The following is a 20,469-nucleotide window of genomic DNA, read 5'->3' as shown; positions in this document are numbered from 1 at the left end:
AATTTTCATTCTAACCCTTCAAAGCCTAATGCTATAGCTCAACCCCAGGTCTAATCAACTAGTTTTTGGGGATTAAGCCTGGGCATATGTATCCCCTGGACATATTTTTTCTTAGGATCCACAGGTGATTATGCTGTGTACCCTTCATTAGTGCATTTAAAAGATGACCTCAATGGCTAGTCTTCCTCGACATTATATAAAAAGTACTAAGGGAGCACCTATTATACTGAATTACATTTGTACAGATCTGCTCTTAGCCTAGAAACCTAATAAAAGCTTCACACAAAAGACCAATAAAATGGGATACAGAGAGCATGAACATCAGGGTTTTTTAAGTTCTTTTAAGTTTTTCCATCCATACTGTCATTTATCACACTGTCATACTTCCTCAATGAAATCCTGAGATAACCTATTTTCTTACATTTCTTATATTTATGTTTGTTCCTCCAATATTACCTAATGCTTAATAAAAACGTGATTTGCTGGGGGGGGAAAGCAAAACCTTTCAAAATATTTACTGAACACTGTTTAATTACTTGAAGACACAGAGGCTTATATACTTCATTTGGTGATGAATTTATTTTCAACAAGGAAATTAGTCACAATGCTCTGGAAGACATTACATGGAACTGAGTTTTTTTTTTAAAATAGTAAAAAGAGTCCTTTTATCAACCAAGGAAGAATTTCCCAAACCCCTAATATTATGTGTTCAATCAAGATCATAAGCCAAAGCCGGTTTGGCTCAGTGGATAGAGCGTCGGCCTGCAGACTGAGAGGTCCCAGGTTCGATTCCGGTCAAGGGCATGTATCTTGGTTGCAGGCTCATCCCCGGTAGGGGTTGTGCAGGAGGCAGCTGGGTCGATGTTTCTCTCTCATCGATGTTTCTAACTCTCTATCCCTCTCTCTTCCACTCTGTATAAAAATCAATAAAATATATATATTTTTTAAAAAGATCATAAGATAACAGTTGTTTTTTCACTCAATATAATGTTGTGACAAATGAAGAAGATAATAAAATATTTTCAAAATAGCTTAATACAAATTCCCAAAGCTTTTTACATTTTCAGTTATCTATCCAGTAAGCATGTTATTAGTTTTTTTTTTGTTTTGTTTGCTTTATAGGAAGAAAAAAATTGGAAAGCCCTTCGAAGTCTAATGCTACAGCTTGGTATAATGATCTCTTAAACTCAACTCTTGGTCTATTAAGTCAATTCTTAAAAGAAAGCATGAATGCCCTAGGCTCTTCCCAGTCTCTCATCTTACTCAAGTTAATGAAAACTGACAGACCGTCATGTTGATTTCATTTCGGTAACCATTCTTAAAGTATCCTACCTCTGGGATTTGTGAAGAAATGGGGAAAAAAAAAAAAATTCCAGTTTGTAAGATGAAAAGGGTTCTGGAGATTGACTTCCCAGCAATGTGAATGTACTTAACACTACTGAACTGCACACTTAAAAATGATAAAGACAGCAAATTTGTGTTATATGTATTTTACCACAACTAAAAAAAAAAAAAAAAGAGCCCATCTCGTCAAATTAATCTTTCACTTTCTGAAAATACAGCTTTGTCAGAAGCTTCTAGATAATTTAACTGATCAATTTTTTATTTGTAGTTAATTTTTTTTAAATCCTCACCAGAGGACATGCTTAAGAGAGGACATGGATTGGTTGGCCCCCCCTCCCCCACAAGTGCCCTGACCCAGGACTGAACCAGCAACCCATGTATGTGACCTGAAGTGATATCTCATCTAGCAACCTGGAGCACAGGATGATGCTCAACCAACTGAGCACTCCAGCCAGGCTAATTAAATTGTTTTTTAATCTCTGGTACCAATTTTACTCCTTCCTTTAAATGTGTCTTCTACATGAGCCTGCTTCCATCAGACATAATTTCTGTTCTCCTTAGTGACCTAGAAATTAAATTACTTACATATGAGCTGTGGTTGATTGCCAACAAATGTAGCCCAGCATTATGCACCTAATGCCCTCAATGCATACTCATTGAATTAAGTAAGCAGCTGGGAAATTCGGCTCACCAGTGTTAACCATGGAAGTCAATAATACAACTCGGGGAGCTGGTTAACCTAATTATGCGCCTTTCTGCATATCTGGCTGCCTCAGTTTCCTTACTTGCAAATAAAGAGTTGGACAGAACTGTAAAGTTTATATGATTCTGAGATTATAACGTCTGAGATATTTGCTTCAGGAGAACCTTTCTTTTCTCCAGCCCTTTTGCCCTGCCTGATTTTTCACCAATATTACTTTGTTTTCACCACTAGAAAGCAAACTCCGAAAGGGCAGGCACTTTGTCTCATTGCGATATCCCCAATGGTCAGACCTGCCACATACACATACTCTTTAATATTTCTCAGTAGCAGGAAATTTCTTTCTTTTTTTTTTTAAGTCCATATCCATTTCAATGTAGAATAATATTTTGAAAAGTAGCAGGAATCAACTTCAATAGGATTATTGAATAAGTTCTTAATTATTAGTAGGAACAGTATTCAATTAAGTCACTGGTACAGAAATATCTGGAATCCTTCATTATTATTATCATTTTTGTGTGTGTGTGTGGCTCTGTTATGAAGGAAATATAACTCAAAAAAATAACAAGCCATTGTATTGGAGTCTGCTCCAATGTCAAATTCTTGAAGTAAGTACATGATCTTTGGAAATGGATCCAGCACCTTTGCATCTTAATACTGTATCAACAGTCAGACCTAAAGCTTTTCAAAGTAAAGCAGCAAATCTTTTATTTATACAGCTGTTCAGCTCCAGGGAAAAGTAAGGTAAGACCGTAAAGCACTCGTACCATTTCACTATTATAAACATACTGTCATCTATTACACACAGATGGCTGCGGTTCACGTGCACACTTTCTTAGCTTTCGAACCAGCCGTAAAGGAAAGCACAAGCATTAATGAGACAATGACCAGTACAAGTTAAAAAGAAAAAGAAAAAGAAAAAAGAAAACATACACCTGTAATTACGTCTCTTTTTAAATATATTAATTAAAATAATTCTAAAATCTTACTAAGAGCCTACTCTTTCACAGATGTTTCAGAAAAACAAAGCAAGCTCTTCTTCAGGATACACAACATAGTTGTTCTACATTTCTCTTATTTCCTTAAATTAAGCTAACCAAGCCAAATACCACAGATTAGATTCGATATAAACAAACATTCCCGCTCCCAATTGCAAATAACTTTCCTAAACTTTTAATCAAATTGGCTATTGTTCCAAAAAGAATAAACAGCTTGTAAGAATGATAAACACATAATCTTATAAGAATAGGATGAGGATAAAATGCCAATTCTCTTCCATATTCTCCATTTAGACTGCAAAAGAATTAAAATAAATCTTAACAGATGCGTGGACAAAAAAGTAGCTAATGCTTCTCAGCAAACCATGCTAAAAACTTAACTCAGCTAAACACAGGAAGTGTCCCTCTTTTAAAACACCACAAAAATGTCTGTGGATTTCTTTAATTGTAAAGTTGATGAAATATAAAAATAGCTTGCATTATTCCAGGGGAATGCAAATCAAAGAATCATAAACTTCCAGACTGAGCCCTACATCACGTTTACATATTTAAATGTCATATTAAATGCTTCTGTATCGCTTCATTATAAACTGTTAGGATTGGGATTGAAAACTGATGCATGTAAGGTATAAATATTTTAAATGTGCTTGATACTCTAAAAGAGGGGAGAGCTAAAATTAGCTGGAAGGATTTAAATCCAACCACTTTAAATTAATTGGAAGAGTTCAGTAATAAAGGAAAACTGAACAAAGGTGAGGCACAGAAATTTAGGATGAAAATAATTCACCTCAAGTAGAAAGCCTCATTTTGGTAAGGAAAAGGGTTTATAAATAACGTGACATGATAACGTATCTCCTACATATACATATAACATCAGAGAGGAAAGAGCCACGACTTCTTCAGGAATACTACTTCACTCTTTGCTTTCTTATTACCCTTGGCTAACTTCTTGCCTAGTTACCTGTAATCTTATTACACCTAGCAGTGCAACACTTTAATAAATCCAGGCTTTAGAAATAAGACAAGTCAGAACATTTAAGAGGGCTGTTTGACAGTTTCACGTTGCAGGAATTTAAAACAAACGCCAAGAAAAGCAACATGATTCTAGAAGTCACTGGGAGGTAAAACTTTACACTACTTCACTATAAACTTTCTAATAAAAGTGTATTTCTTTCAACGTGGACGAAGCAAAGAAAGAAAAAAAAAACACCTTAATACTGAACACATTAAAAATTCTGGTTTAAAAATGAACCTCTATGCTTATAGATTGGATCTAAAGCCACTTTCGTCATTATCGTGGAATATAAAGAAGTGTTGCTTAAAAAAATGTTTGGAAATATGTACAGGATTGCTCAAAACCCAAAGGTAAACAGTTTGACATTTGAATGAAGGGAAAGAACTGCAGGAGGCAGACCGAAAAGAAGGCTGTTGTTGATATTAACCAGGTAGAAATAGAAAAGAAATCCACTTTTTTTTTTTTTTTTTAATGGGGTGAAGATGAGAAGAAAAAAAAATTGCCATGGCCACTTCTACTCGGGAAAAACCATCAGGATAAACCACCTCTTTCTCTGCTAAGCAAGGAGGGTCAGGGTTTCCAGTCGACACCAGGTTCAAAGCGACTCAGCCCCGCCGCCGAGTCCAACCCTCTGGGAACCTTGCCCTTGCTTAGAATAACTGATTTCTTAACATGGTCATCGAAAACTGTTTTCACACGCAGAAAAGGCAAAGTCGCTCAAAGTTGAGGAGATAAGCACAGGTCTTTTTTTTTTTTTTTTTTTTTTTTTTCATTTCGCGTCCCACCTGGCGCAGAGCCCCCAACCCGGGTCTCCTGTTAAAGGCAGGTCCCAAGGGAGACGGGATTTCCAAACACCCTCTCTCTCCCCACAAAAAAGGGAGGAGGAGACGGGGCAGCAAACGCCCCTGTCCTCGGAGGGGAAAAGTGTGTAAAAGGGGCTCCGCGAACCTGGACCCCGAAGAAAAAAAGTGGCTCCAGCGCCCAAGCCGAGCAGCCAGCGCTCCCTGCAAACTTTCCAGGGACCGCGCGAGCGCCGTCACTTACCGGCGGCAGAAGTCATGATTCCCGCGGGCGGCTCGCTTCCCCTCAATCCATGCTCCCCTCACAGTCCATTGTTTCAAGAAGGCAGGCAGGAAGAAAAAGCTCCCGCGGCGGCGTCCACATGTCGCCCTGCTGCTCCGCAGCGAAACTCTAGGGTCCTCACAAAGGATGCGGCGGCTGACTCCGGGGACCCGGCGGCGCTCCCGGGCGCGAGCCGCCAGCTGCGGGCACGAGCGAGTGCTCGCCGCGCCTCCGCCGGCGCGTGCCCGACTCCAGCTTAAAAAAAAAAAAAAAAAAAAATCCGTGCTCTTGGCGCCCCCTGCCAGCCGCAGCCAGTAACAGGCAGACAAAAGCCCCAGCCTCCTCCAATCAGAGAGCTCGAGCTTCATTTTTTTTTTTTTTTTTTTGCTCCCGCCTCTCCCGTCCACGGGATCATCTTCTGCTCCAATACGTGGCGGGGAGAGATGAGAGAGGCATGCTGGGAGTTGTAGTTTTCTGGACACGCGGGACGGAGCGAAGCGGCTGCCTGAGTGCCGCCGGTTCCCCCCCTGCCTTCATTTCCCATCGTGCTGAGGCGGGTGGCATGGCGGAGAAGGATGACACCGGAGTTTGACGAAGAGGTGGTTTTTGAGGTAAGGGGAAAATGGCGGTGGGTGTGTGGATTGCCTGCCTTTGTTTGAGGAGAGCGAGGGCGAAGGCGAGGTGGCAGGGCGAGGGACCGATCTCGGGGTGAGGAGGGATCGAGGGACGGTCGTCTTGCCGGCCTCGGCCACCCAATCTCGGCGATGTCTGGGGCCTAGAGTTGGCTGCAGCCGGACAGGTGTAGCCCGAGACGCCCTCAGCCTCGGGCCCGCCCGGAATTCCCAGTCGGGGCGGGTGGACAGGAGCGCCGCCGGCGGTTCCTGGCCCCGGGGCGGCTACGCCCCAGGGGGACTGCCCCTGGCTGGGGCGGGGCCCGGCCGTGCATTCTTGGATCCTCACGCGTACCACGGAGCCTCCCGGGTTTACGTCCTTGGTTTTGGGGGGGTCATGCTCCAGAAGTGCCTTAGGGGACTGTGCCTGGTCGAGGCGTGGCCCTCGGAATGAAGGCAGCAGGTGCCAGCTTTGGAACGTGGTTTAAAATACGTGTGGGACCCGCCGTGGGTGACGAGGGGCGGGCCCTCGGAGCCTTTAGGTGCATCGGTTCTTTTGTCCTTTGCTGTGGCGCTAAGTGTAGCCAGTTCTGACTTAAGGCTCTCGGGTGTGAGTGCTTTTGTGTGGGGACTATTTTAAGACGTTCTCTGCCATCTTGAATGGTGGAAAAAAAAAAAGAAAAAAGAAAAAAAAAACAGACACACACACAGCAAGTCTTTTTGTTGCCATTTATTTATCACACACAGGTGCACACCACTCCTGTAGAGATGTGCTGCATCTATGTATGTTTTGCGTTCACACATTCAACTAGATTCTGAGAAAAAAATGTAAAAGATATGGCCCATTCTGTACAATGGGAGAGCTAGGCACGAAACAATATAGAATGATAAATACTGAAATATGTACAAACCGTCATTGCGGGGTTGATTTGGAAACCATCATCAGTTCTTGTAACCTCAGAGAAGCTACCTACGGCCAGTAAAAGGTATCAGAGGTCAATCTTGAACTGTGAATTGGGTTAGAAGGACAAGGGAGAGAATGCATTACATGGAGAGAAGAGTATGCCCAGGTTGGGAGGAGTGGAAGTACTTGGTGTGGATATTTCAGGGGCTTGAGTGTGGGAGGGGCACTATATAAAGTGCTCTGAGATGGCTAGAATGGAGAAGTAGTGGAGGATAGGGCTATTTTACCAAAATGAAGAACCTGCATTCGAAGTGCTCTCTAGGAAAGACAAGTGCCTGCGTTTTGGAAATGAAAGAAGTAATAAAATGTTATAATGGCTTGGACAGGTACTTCCAAGATAAAATTGCAAATTAAATGTGAGAGCTAAAGGAGAGAGAAAAATCTAGGTTGCTTAGATTTCTAGAATTAAGGAAACTGGGTGGATGTTATTTTTTTACTCTATTATTTTCTTCGACTTCTGAATGTATTAATAATAATAACAAATGTTCAAGGAACATTTCATTGTAGCAAAGAAGCCACAAAATTAAAATCATCCATTATCCTACCATTCAAAGATGGCCATTATTAACACCACAATATGTGTTCTTACAGACTTTTTTCCATGCAGGTGTATGTTTAAGTCTATGATATTTTTTAACACAAAAGATATCATACCACATAGAATTTTGTACGTATTTTTTCACTTAAATTTATCATGTCTATTCCTATTCATTACTCTTCAAAAACATCACATCATGTATATGTATCATAATGTAGCAATTTTTCCGTTGTGAGAAAATTATATTGTTTCAAAATACTCACCATTGTAATCAGCACTGACATAAATCCATCTTTAATTATAGCTCAGTTTTCCTTAGAATAATTTCTAGAAGGGAAACTAGTGGGTGAAAAAAGTAATTTTTAAAGACTGAATGAAGAAAGGTTATATCAATTTAAGTTTCCATTAAGAATAAGAATATTAGTTTCACACAAATCCTCAGTGACAGCCTTATTGGTTTTCTTTAATCTTCGCTAATTTGCTAGGAAAAAATAGCATTCCATTGTTCTAATTTACATTTTGTGCGTTAATTGGAGCCATTTTTCTCTCTTTGCTTGAATGTTTCTTTTTGTATGCAGACCCATTTTCCAGTTGGATGCTAGCTTCTTAAAAATTGACTTGCATGAGTTCTTCCTGTTTCTTGTAGAAAATGTTTTTCAGCATGTTATTGGATTTATTGGCTTTATGCTATATGCATTAACTTTTATTGCAGCCTAATATTCAGAGGAAAGTCCACAAATCATAAAGGTTGCTGAATTTTCACATGAACACCCCCCAAAACAAGGACCTAGATCAAGACACAACATCACCAGTACCCCAGAAGCTCTCTTGCTTTCAGTCACTTCTTCCCACCCCAGGGATAACCACCATGCAGATTTACAATAACTAACTTAGATTAATTTTGCCTATTTTTACAGGGTACACCCTGTGCAATTTCATTTGTATATGCTTTTATTTATCTGACTTATTTTTGGTCTCTGGCTTTATTTACTTGTTAGATTCATGTATATTGTCATGTGAGCATTTTTTTTTTTTTTATTTCTCCATAGTATTTCATGTGCATACATGAAAATTTTTTAAATCCATTCTACTATTGATCATCTTTTGGTAGTCTCCAATTTGAGATTTTTTGTGAGTAAAGCTACTGTGAACCTTTTAGTATATATATTTTGTTGAACATATTTCTGTTGGGTATATACTTAGAAGTGGAATTACTGAGGCCTAGGCAATGCATATGTTCACCTTTTGTAGATACTGCCAAACATTATTCCAGTGTGGTTCTACCAATTTATACTGCTGCCAGCAGTGCTTGAGCGGTCCAGTTGCTCTACATTCTCACCAACACCTGCTCATTTCAGTCTTTCTTTTTATCATTCTGGTGATGTTACCAGAGAATCTTGGTAGGGAGGGAGGTGGAGGTTCTTGGAACACTGTTGAAATAAGAACTTCTAGAAGCCCCCTTGGGAGGATGTGATGTGGAAGAAGGCTCTATTTGTGTGAAGTTATATTTCTCGAGTTCCAAAGTCCCCTGCCCCTTAAGCCAGTCCTGGAAAAAGTGCAGCTGTGGATTCAGCAGAGCCAGAAGCAGGGTCAGTGTCCAGAGCTTCTTTTCCATGTTGCAACCCAGTATAGTTCATTATCCAAGTTAATTCAAGTTCATTTAGTCCATGTGTGGAGGCCAGCAGAGCCCTGCACCAAGACATGTGGATGCGGAAGAGTATGCCAGGGTAACAGGAATCACAGGAGCTCAGCTCCCTGGAGCCAAGAGAAGAAGAGTGGCTTCTTTGTCCAGAAGTTTATATATGTAGTTTTTGTGCTCTTGCAGTGGCCATGCCCATCCTAGCCTCTGACTCCTTTCCAGGTGTGATTAACCGACAAACACCTTCCCACATCATTCAGACCTTATTGGGCATGTGTCTTTCTGGTTTTCCCTCTCCTCCTTTCCTGTTCAATTATAACCATGTTATTACAGTGGCATCAGCAATATACCTCTTGGCTTTAATATGCATTTTCCTGGTAAGGGAATTGAGTCTTTTAATGTGTTTATGAGCCCATTCTATGTCCTTTTGTGAAACCAATTCAAGAGTGTGTGTTTTTTGCATATTTTTCTATTGGGTTATCTTTTTCTTATTTGAAGGAGTTCTATACTGTACATATGCTGGGGTTGTAAGTCCTTTGTTGGGTATTTGTACCTCACCTATCTTAGGATACAGGAAGAAATGGGAAGCTGCCTGACTCATTTAGAAGGCAAGCAATAAAAATATTCTTGGGTTTGAAGATCATTATTGTAAAGATACTGGGTCTCCTCAGATTAATACATATATTCTAAGCAAACCCAATCAAAATCTCAATAGGTGTGTTTTTTTCTTAATGTAGGTAACTGGCTTATTTAAAATTCATTCAGAAATACAACTGACCAAGAAGAGCCAAATCAATTTTGAAAGAAAATAAAGCTGGAAGATTTTATCCTATCAGATACCACGACCTATCATAAAGTTATAGTAATTAAAATAATGGATATTGGTACAAGAGTAGTCCAATTCACCAATGGAAAAGAGCATCCAAAAACAGCCACACATACAAAGTATTCTGATTTATGACCAAGGCAACATTGTAGTTTGATGGAGAAAGGATTTCCTATTCAGTAAATGCCAGCTTAACTGGACATCCATGTGGTGGGAAATGTGTTGACCTTTATTTGATAACATACAAAAATCAGTTCTAGGTAGATGGCAGATCTAGATGTAAGAGGTAAAATAAATACTTTAGAGAAAATATAGCCGAAACCGGTTTGGCTCAGTGGATAGAGTGTCGGTCTGTGGACTGAAGGGTCCCAGGTTCGATTCCAGTCAAGGGCATGTATATTGATTGCAGGCACATCCCCAGTATTAAGATTTATTGCTGAAGGCAGAGGGATGATAGAAGAGGAACTGAGATATTGAGGGTGAACAGATGTGGAGAATGGGAGACTTGCTAAAATAGGTTAGCAAGATTCTTGCTAATACTAGATTTTGCAAGGAAGTGCACAAGTGGGCTAAGGGGAAAGTTCTGGAGACTGGCTAAGGTGTGGTTAAGCAAAGAAAGAATTTTTGTCAATATCCAGGGAGAAATTTTAACTCCCCAAGGTGGCTTAGAATTCCAACTTAAATATCATCTCAATTGAGGTAGGGGACAGTTTGGGGAAATGGAAGTCTCCTTAGGGAAAAGTAAATTACTTTTAGGAATGAAAGAAGAATGGATGGGAGATGACAAGGTTTGTCCAGGTGTGTAGACCTTCTAGCCTCCTCTCCTATGATTAGAGTTGGTCTTCCCTAGTTGATGCAACTCCCAAAGGGTATGTATGGCAATTGAGTTCCTTTTGGAAGATCTATCTTTAGGCAGATAAGGGAAGTTCAGAGAAAAACTCTGCCTGCATTTGCTGTTCTCAAGTGACTACAGTTCAAAATAATATGCCAAGATGGCATATTTTGGGATGGCATATTCTGCTACCCTTTAGGAATTATCTGTTCCTTGAAGATATAGCTATATTATCATTAAATTATCTAGGTTTTTGCTGGGGATAGGGAGATGCTGGTCTACTGATTCCATTTCTATCTATCATCTATCTATCATCTATTTAGACAGAGAATGGGAGAGAGAAAGAGAGAAAGAGAGAGAGAGAGAGAGAGAGAGAGAGAGACATTGATTTGTTGTTATACTTATTTATGCATTCATTTGCTTCTTCTTGGAGATCACACCACAACCTTGGCCTATTGGGACAATGTTCTAAGCAACTGAGCTACCTGGCCAGGGTGTCTATTTCTTTTATAGTTGTTGCTCAATTCCAGTTTCCTATTTAGGGCATATTTTAATAGGATGTGTTATTTTTATTCTGAAAGGCGATGTAACATAGTTGTTAAAGGAAGAGACTCTTGGGCTGTACAGCACAGGAAATCCTAGCTCCAATATTTAATACTTAGTACAACTTTGAAGAATTTATTTAACTTCTCTATTCTTCAGTTTACTCTATATTAAATAGAAATAACTGTACTTATCTCATGAGCAGTTGTAAGTATTAAATGACTTAATATATGTGAAGTACTTAGATGAGTGCCTTCACATGTGAGCATGTGGTAAATGTTAACTATTATTAAATTTTTTCTAGAAAATTACTTCTTATTTAGCTTTCAAAGTTATTGGCATAAAGTATTCTTAGTAGTTTCTCATATTCTTAGTAGTTTTTTGTTTCATAGCACTAATTAGGTCATTTCACTTATATTTATTTGTTTATTTTGTTAATCCTCACTCAAGGATATTTTTTCTATTGATTTTTTTTTTTTTTTTTTTTTTAAGAGGGTGGATGGGAGGGGAAGAGACCCAGAGAAAGAAACATTGATGTGAGCCAAAACCGGTTTGGCTCAGTGGATAGAGTGTTGGCTTGCGGACTGAGAGGTCCCAGGTTTGATTCTGGTCAAGGGCATGTACCTTGGTTGCGGGCACATCTCCAGTAAGGAGTGTGCAAGAGGCAGCTGATTGATGATTCTCTCATCAATGTTTCTAACACTCTTTCCCTCTCTCTTCCTCTCTGTGAAAAATCAATAAAAGAAAGAAAGGAAAAAAAAGAAACATTGATGTGAGATGCATCGAATGGTTGCCTCCCAAAACCAAGGTACATACCCTTGACTGGAATAGAACCCAGGACCCTTTAGTCCATGGGTCGATTCTCTATCCTCTGAGCAACACTGGCTAGGGCTGTCATCTTATCTCTTGCCTTTTGGCATTTCCAGCCATGTGAATCCCATTTCCCCACCCTCATCACCCCTTTTAGTCAGCTTGAATTTCAGACCACAGAAAGGGAGCTTCTTTTGCAGAGCTGAAAGCTTGTTGGGCACATGGTCTGTCTTCCAAGGCATTACAATACAGTAGCAATAATTTTTTCAAAAGTTTTGCCAATTGGCTATAGTGGATCATTGGATTTTTAGCCTGCAGTATATTTCCTTGCCAGACACCACTCAGTTACCAAGCCAGTGCAGCATATTTCAGTTTCTGTTAAATCAACCCTATTAGATACCAAGCGGTTTTCAACCTGTGGATCGCCTAAGACCATCAGAAAACACAGATATTTACATTACGATTTATTAACACTAGCAAAATTACAGTTAGGAAGTAGCAACAAAAATAATTTTATGTTGGGGGTCACCACAACATGAGGAACTGTATTAAAGGATCGCAGCATTAGAAAGGTTGAGAACCACTGGTTTAGAGGATCAAGATTGTTAAGCTTATGAAGCCAAGAACACACGGTCATGATCATAGCTACGATCCAAGAATCAGGAAGCCATCATCATATCTGCCTCGCAATAACCTACAAAGCTGATACAGCGGTACTGGAACTCAGCATCTAGCCACTCTTTCTACCACAAGTGCCTCTGCATTACCAGGAAGCTGAGGAATACATATTGGAATACTGCTTTAGAAGCATTTTGCCTCCACAGCTTTAATAGTCAAAAAAAGCCAAAGCAGCAAAAAGTGAACCTCTGCTTTTTTTTTTTTTTTTTTCCATCTTTCAAATCTCTCATGAGTATACCTAATTAGAGGAGCCTGGTGTATATCTAGATTCTAGCTGCAAGATAATTAGAGAAATGGCCACATTTAGCTTTCCCATTTCTTTAATACAAGAGGCATACTAAATGAAGAAAGGTAGAAGAGAGGTTGAACAAATCAGGCCACCATATCCGTCATAGGACCTAAGATCTCCCCTAAGAAAATGTAACTGGGATAATTTTGGTATAGTTGATATAATATTATTATTTTAATGGTTTTCAGAATCAGACTCATTTATATCTTTAAGACTCAGAGAATTATATGCATTAAAAATTTTTAATCAAGCAAAGTTTTGAAAAGTATTCCAACCACGTTTTTTTAAAATATATTTTATTGATTTTTTACGGAGAGGAAGGGAGAAGGATAGAGAGTTAGAAACATCGATGAGAGAGAAACATTGACCAGCTGCCTCCTGCACACCCACCACCGGGGATGTGCCCATAACCAATGTACATGCCCTTGACCAGAATTGAACCTGGGACCCTTCCGTCCGCAGGCCGACGCTCTACCTGCTGCACCAAACCGGCCTTGGCTCTTTTTTTTTTTTTTTTTTTTTGATAAGAGAGTCGTTGATCTGCTACTTCCTGCACGCCCAACACTGGGCATCTGGACTACAATCCAGGCATGTACCCTGACTGGGAATCGAACCATGACCTCCTGGTTCATAGATGCTCAATCACAGAGCCACACTGGCCAGGCCTTTCTTTGTATTTTTAAAAGTTATACCTCTGTAAAGAACATTAAGTCATTTTTATGAGTATCATTTGTAGATTCTTTTCTACTTGCAAGACTGTGTACATGCATAATAGTAGCTATTTTGATAATGGAACTTGCTCTCTGCAATAATTATAGATATAAATTGTAAGATATTATATCATTCTATTTTTCCTTCAAATGTATCTTCAATTTCCTATAGTACCAAAGCTCTACACTTGTATTATCTATCTACCAGTAGCCCTGCGTACCAATCCATGTGCCAATAGCTCCTCAGTAGCTCGCTGCCGCCCACCTGTAGCTCCCTCCATCCCTCTATCTCCCCCCTCATAGCTTGCTGCCCTGCCCATAGCTTGCTCCCCACTGCACACTTGTAGCTTGCTGCCCCACTCTCCTGCCGATCTGTGATCTGGTAACGACCATTTGCATATTACATCTTTATTATATAGAAGGAGGATATATGTAACAAACTAAGCGACAGTTACAACTGACAACGGGAGGACCTGTTGGTAGCTATGACATGCACTGACCACAAAGGGGCAGACACTCAATGCAAGAGCTGCCCCCTAGTGGTCAGTGTGCTCCCACAGCCAACCTCCCATGGCTGGCAATCCTCCCACAGTCCCTCCCCCAATCTATTATAGCTGACCCTGATGGCCCCTATCAGTGAGGCCAGGCTGAGGGACCCACCCATGCACAAATTCATGCACTGGGCCTCTAGTATAAAATAATCTTCTGAATTGTAACTGAGATTGGGAGCATAGCAAAATTCATACTTTTATCACTATCTGTAATAGAATATTTTATTAATGGAATTATTAAATCTTAGCCATATTGACTAAAATATTGACCATTAAGACCAAAACTAGGCCGGGACCGGTTTGGCTCAATGGATAGAGCGTCGGCTTGGGGACTGAAGGGTCCCGGGTTCGATTCCGGTCAAGGGCATGTACCTTGGTTGCGGGCATACCCCCAGTGGGGGGTGTGCAAGAGGCAGCTGATCGATGACTCTTTCTCATCGATGTTTCTAACTCTGTATCTCTCTCCCTTTCTCTCTGTACAAAATCAATAAAATATATTTAAAAAAAAAAAAAAAAAAGACCAAAACTAGTTTATCACCAGATATGCAAGCATAAATTTGTTGTGTTTTTTTTGTTTGTGTGTTTTGTTTTGTTTTTGCTCCTATATAATTTTTTTTCCAAATGCATTCAATTTTGGCAGGGTGGGGGGAGTCATACTCAGCCTAAGCTATTTCTTTTTTTTTTTATCTTTCTTTCTTTTTTTATTGGTTAAGGTATTACATGTGTGCCCTTATCCCTCCATTGCCCCCCCATCCTCCACCCCCGCTCATGCCCTCAGCCCCTGTTTCTGTGTCCATTGGTTATGTTTATATGCATCCATATAAGTCCTTTGGTTGATCTCATAAATTTGTTTTATAACATGAATTATTAAAAATATTCTCGGGAAACAAGTCTTCACTTTTTTTGTCTGGGTCATGTGTTTCTTTCATTTTGGCTTCTTCACATATCTTCAGAGTTCCAGTTTAGATTTTAACATTTTATCTTGCTCTCTTATATAGTTACTAGAAGCCTGATGCACAGATTCATGCACTGGTGGGGTCCCTTGGCCTGGCCTGTGCCCTCTCACAATCCAGGACTCCTATGGGGATGTCGGACTGCAAGTTTCAGCCCGATCCCTGCAGGCCAGACTGAGGGATCCCCTGGCGCATGAATCCGTGCACTGGGCCTATAGTTTGCGTATAAGATCTTTGGTTAATCTCTTCCCACTCTCCCAACTTTCCTCTGAGATTCACCAGTCTGTTCCATGTCTGTGCGTTGAGTGTCTGCCCCCTGTTGGTCAGTGCGTATCACAGCTAATGGTCGTATGGTTGCTTATTCTTTTATATATATAGAGAGAGATATAAAGACTCATTTTTTAAAAGCCTTGTGGAAAGGCATTAATTTGTAAGTGTATCTTGAATGAATCATTTAATTTATTTAAAGCTAGCTTCCCATTTTTTTTTAATCTTTTTTTATTTTTTTATTTTATTGATTTTTTACAGAGAGGAAGGTAGAGGGATAGAGAGTTAGAAACGTCGATGAGAGAGAAACATCGGCCAGCTGCCTCTTTCACACCCCCTACTGGGGATGTGCCCGCAACCCAGGTACATGCCCTTGACCGGAATCGAACCTGGGACCTTTCAGTCCGCAGACCGATGCTCTACCACTGAGCCAAACCGGTTTCGGCTAGCTTTCCATTTTTTATATGGAGTTATACCAGATCATTATTTAGTATGAAATTATTTTCAAATCTGGTAAGTTAGAGGCTTCCATTAATTAGGAAGTACAGGGAGAAATCCTGCTCATTTACAGTCTGTGTTTAGATCAGACACCCTGCCTCAATTTTAATTTTCCTAGTTCTGTACCAGAGGTTTGTTCCCCGTGTTTCCAGAAGCAAATCGTGACATAAGGATTTAGGAGAAAAGGCCCAAAGCTCAATGTACTCCACAGCGGCAGTGTTAAGACAGTGTACTGATTTCATTGCCTCTGGATTTTTAGATTATGGCTTATATAGCTACAAGAGGCCCGATGCACAAAAATTTGCATAAGAGTAGGCCTTCTTTCTCCTGGCTGCTGGCACCCGCTCCCCTCCAGCACCCAGGACTCAGGCTTCCCTCCTTCAGCCTCCAGCAGGCATCTGGAGCCCGGGCTGGCTTCCCCCTGGCCCTGGCTTCATCAAGAAGGAAGTCCGGAAGACATCTGGTCTAACTGGCATATTACCCTTTTATTATTATAGATTGAGAACTGTTGTTATTCCCATTATAGCAGATCAAAATGTTCAGTAGTTTTTATTTTAAATAACAAACTTGAGGACATCCTTTATTTTTAAATTCACATTGTAATGCTTTTATTTTTTTAACGTATTTTTTTATTGATTTCAGAGAGGAAGGAGAGGGAGATAGATAGAAATGTCAATGATGAGAGAGAATCATAATCGGCTGCCTCCTACATGCCCCATTGGGGATCGGGCCCGTGTTGGGGATCTGGCCCACAACTTGGGCATATGCCCTTGACTGGAATTGAACCTGAGACCCCTCAGTCCGAAGGCTGATGCTCTACCCACCAAGCCAAACCAGCTAGGGCCACATTGTAATGTTTTTAGCAGACTGAATCTGGCTATCTATAGTTTATTGTTGGGATTTTGCTGATTAATTCATAACCATTAATATGTCTTTAACACCTTAATTAAAGTGGATTTCTTACTTCAGTGTACATCTACTTTGCCGTGTTTTGTATTTTTACTTTTCCTTACCGATTCTCCCCTTTATATCTTAACAGAATCACAAATTCTGTCTCCACATTATTATTATTAGGGATAAGGAAAAAAGAAAAGAGGGTTGGATGTGATCTACTAATATCTAAACCTCATTTTAATGTTTATTACATGCTCTTCTCACACCCAACATTTTGCCAGTGTGTCTGACCTGGCTCTATTTATTTATTTATTTATTTTCTGAAGCACTTAAAAATGGTAGTTTTAATTTCTCATCTTGCTTTTGCTCTGCATTCAGTAAGTGCCCAATATATGCCAGTTGATTAACCAGATTTTGGTAGGGAGAGTTCAGTCCATTATTGCTATCTCTTATTTCCCTAGTTAAGACCAAGTCACTGCTGTTCTTTATTTTTAATCAGTTGAGTGTATAATCTGTGTAAATCAACTTTCTCCCTTTGCATCTCTTCATCTTCCAATTTGTTTTGTACTATATATTGTAATTAAGTACATTTGTATTATCATATAGAAAAAAATGTTAATTACTTTTTGAACATTTTGTTGTTTATAACATTGTATATAAAATTAATTGGATGGGGTGCATTTCTGTTGAAAATATCAGAAGCCTGTAGTCAGGAAAATTTATGAATTTATATGTCATACCACCTCCTGGCTTTCAAAAACTTTTACGTAAACACAAATATTAAGCATATCCTCTTAAAAACATTTTTTTTAAACCCACTCTCCCTATTACTTCTGCAGTTACTGAGTAATACTGAATGGCATTGAAGAAAATGTTCAGGTTTTTCAAAGAGCTGCTTCTGATAGGAAAATGCTTAGTAATGATGAAGACACGCCCTCCACTTCAGTGGCCATTTTCTAGTATAGTTCTGGAGAAACAAGTGGGAACCATCAAAGGAAGATGTGTACGGATCAAAGAACATGGGCAAGAGGCAGTAAATTTTCCATCTGGGTCAATTGGAGAAATTAGAACTATGCTGTCTGTGAGTAGTTTAATTAGTTGGACTAATTTTTATGGACTCTTTTAGCTTACTTAATCTTTTTGAATTCTATGATTACATTTTGCTTTGCTGATATCAAGGAACAATCAAATTAACTCTTGGATTTGGGGCTTTTGGAATCATAATTTAGAAGTTATGTTGAAATGGGTAGGCTACAAAAAGTGTTCCCTATTATTTTGTAATATCTTGTACATTGCAAAGTACTGTTTTTAGTATACTAAGGTTTAAGGTGGGGAGGGTGGAAGACAATAAGTGATTGCTTTCAGATTACACTTTCTGATTGTATGCTGATTAAAGAGAAGTGTAAAATACATAGAAACAGCCCATTGGCAATATCATTTATAGTAATGGGGAAATTTATTTTCCTTTGTATGATTTTTTTAAATTATGACAGTTGTAGCTCTTTACTGATATATATTAAAAGCTTCTTCCTTAAAAATAGAGAAAATAGCTACCTTGTATAATTTGGTAATGACAATCTTCCTCATCAACTTATTTTCTGATGTTCTGCAATTAGCCTAGAAAGAGATAAGAAAATAATAGCAATTGACAACAGTTCATCCTTTTTAATCACATTTTTAAATGAAGTTCTATATGTAATAATTGCATTTAGATCTGTAGCTTTAAGCTATAGCTAAAGAGAAAATATTTTAAAAATATTTTTGGTAGCTAATAAATGTTTCCAGGCAAATATTCCTTATCAAATCTAATTACTAATTAATTACAGATACCTTTTTCCTTAAATATTTTGTTTTAAATAAAAAATATTTTAGAAGTTCTATTGGAATAGTGGAAACTTTAAAAATATATAACTTTAAAGTACAGTACTTTTTTCTGAAGGAATTAAAAATTTATACAAATATTTAAATAAAAGTTAAGTAATTTGGTAAATTCTGTTCACAAGGATGACAGTCAAAGGCTTCTAAATAAGCACAGATTTTTAGGTGTGAAGTCTTCATTAACAAAATTCTACAATTTCAGGTTTCTGTGCCAATGTTTTCTGCCTTCTGCCTTCAGTTAGTAGCTACGTCTAGTTTCTTTTGCCTTTTGTGTTTAATATACACTTGCAGAGATCAAATGTCATCTGGCATCTGACAATAGTTAGCATTTTTTGAGACCTAGTAGAATGGCTTTGATTTTATATATATATATATATATATATATATATATATATATATATATATATATATATATGTGTGTGTGTGTGTGTGTGTGTGTGTGTGTGTGTGTGTGTGTGTGTGTATATATATATAATTTTATAGAGGAAGAGTGGGAGAGAGAGAGAAACATCAATGATGAGAGAGAATCATGGGGCTGCCTCCTGCACACCCCAAACTGGGGATGGAGCCTCCAGCCCAGGCCTGTGCCGTGGCTGGTGTGACTCAGTTGGTTGACAGCCTCCTGTGCACCAAGAGGTGTCAGGTTCCATTCCCACGGAGGGAACATACTCAGTCAGTTGGGGCTCATACAGGAGACAGCCGATGAATGTTTCCCTCTCTGATATAATACATTTTAAATCAAGGAACTGTGTAATAGTTGAGTAGATCATTAATGGGTGTGGGGTTTTTTAATGAGAGAGAGAGATTTGTTGTTCCACTCATTTATGCATTTATTGTATGTGCTCTGACAGGGCTTGAACCCAAAACTTTAGCATATCAGGACAACACTCTAACCAAATGAGCTGCCTGGCTAGGGAGTTCATTAATTTTGAAATAGAAAAGTACACAGGACCATTCTAATTAATTTGTTAAACTAACAAATCAACACCTTTTTTTTTTTTTTTTTTTTTTTAAGATCAGGCCTTATGCTGGGCACTTTTTCCCACATAAATAATGTGAATATATTTTCATTGTAAAAAGTCAAATACAGGGAAAGCATCAGCCCTCTCTTAAGCCCCCTTTCCTTCCACAATTTCTTCCACTTTTCTCAAGTAACTACTGTAATCGGTTTTCTTCCAGATCATTTTCAGTGTAATTATATTCATATATACACACATGCAAATATGTCTAATACACATAAAACATATAATTTGACTTTTTAAAATATAGGTAGGTTTTTGTTTTATTTTGTTTGTAAATGGGTTCTTAAATGATTATAGTAGTCAGTATGCTCATTTGTACATTTAGCTGACTTCTATAGTTATACCCATAGAACAATTGCATAGTAGAATTGCTAGGTCAGTAGATACATACATTTATGTTTTCATAAATATATTTCCACTAATAGTGTATGAAGTATCTATTTCCTCATACCCTTGACACTAAATATGATCAAACTTCTTAATTATTGCCAACTACCAGATAAAATTATTTTTAATTTGTACATCTTCAATCAAGGGTAAGGTCCAACATGTTTTCATTTGTATGTTTTTTCCTTTGAACTGTCTGTTTATACCCTTTATAGTCCCAAGATTCTTTGCAGCTAATTTCTAGGCTTGTGTAATCCGAGGCAAATATCTACATAAGGATTAAAGGTCATCTGAAACATAAATGACTGGGAGTTAATGTAGAAATCAGAAGACATATGTTGACCTATTGTGAATTTTCTAACTTAACCTGTTAAATAATTTTAATATTACAAGTCTAGCTTCTAATTTTAAAAATATACAAATTATACAAAATACTATATTAGACTAAGTTAATTAACTA

The 20,469-nt window shown here is 38.7% G+C and overlaps 2 protein-coding genes across 9 annotated transcripts in view; one reads left to right on the top strand and one right to left on the bottom strand.

Moving 5' to 3' along the window:
• Nucleotides 1-5,371, bottom strand: part of FGD6 (FYVE, RhoGEF and PH domain containing 6) — a 114,263-nt gene extending 108,892 nt beyond the window's left edge. The window contains 1 exon segment of the mRNA XM_036458691.2: nucleotides 5,102-5,371. Coding sequence (XP_036314584.1) covers nucleotides 5,102-5,117 — 16 coding nt within the window. The 5' untranslated portion in view covers nucleotides 5,118-5,371.
• Nucleotides 5,372-5,574: 203 nt separating this feature from the next.
• VEZT (vezatin, adherens junctions transmembrane protein) overlaps nucleotides 5,575-20,469 on the top strand; it is a 57,836-nt gene continuing 42,941 nt past the window's right edge. For 4 of the 8 annotated variants that reach the window (XM_036458693.2, XM_036458692.2, XM_036458702.2 and 1 more), the window contains exon 1: nucleotides 5,575-5,730. In XM_036458693.2, the coding sequence (XP_036314586.1) occupies nucleotides 5,695-5,730 (36 nt within the window). In that variant the 5' untranslated portion in view covers nucleotides 5,575-5,694. Of the gene's footprint in view, nucleotides 5,731-17,629; nucleotides 17,804-20,469 lie in introns of those variants that run through there. The other 4 variants (XM_045587654.1, XM_045587653.1, XM_045587652.1 and 1 more) reach the window with 2 other exon arrangements.

This window comes from Pipistrellus kuhlii, unplaced genomic scaffold, assembly GCF_014108245.1.
Source record: "Pipistrellus kuhlii isolate mPipKuh1 unplaced genomic scaffold, mPipKuh1.p scaffold_m20_p_3, whole genome shotgun sequence".
Taxonomy (NCBI): domain Eukaryota; kingdom Metazoa; phylum Chordata; class Mammalia; order Chiroptera; family Vespertilionidae; genus Pipistrellus; species Pipistrellus kuhlii.
This window is presented reverse-complemented; position numbering and strand designations above follow the sequence as displayed.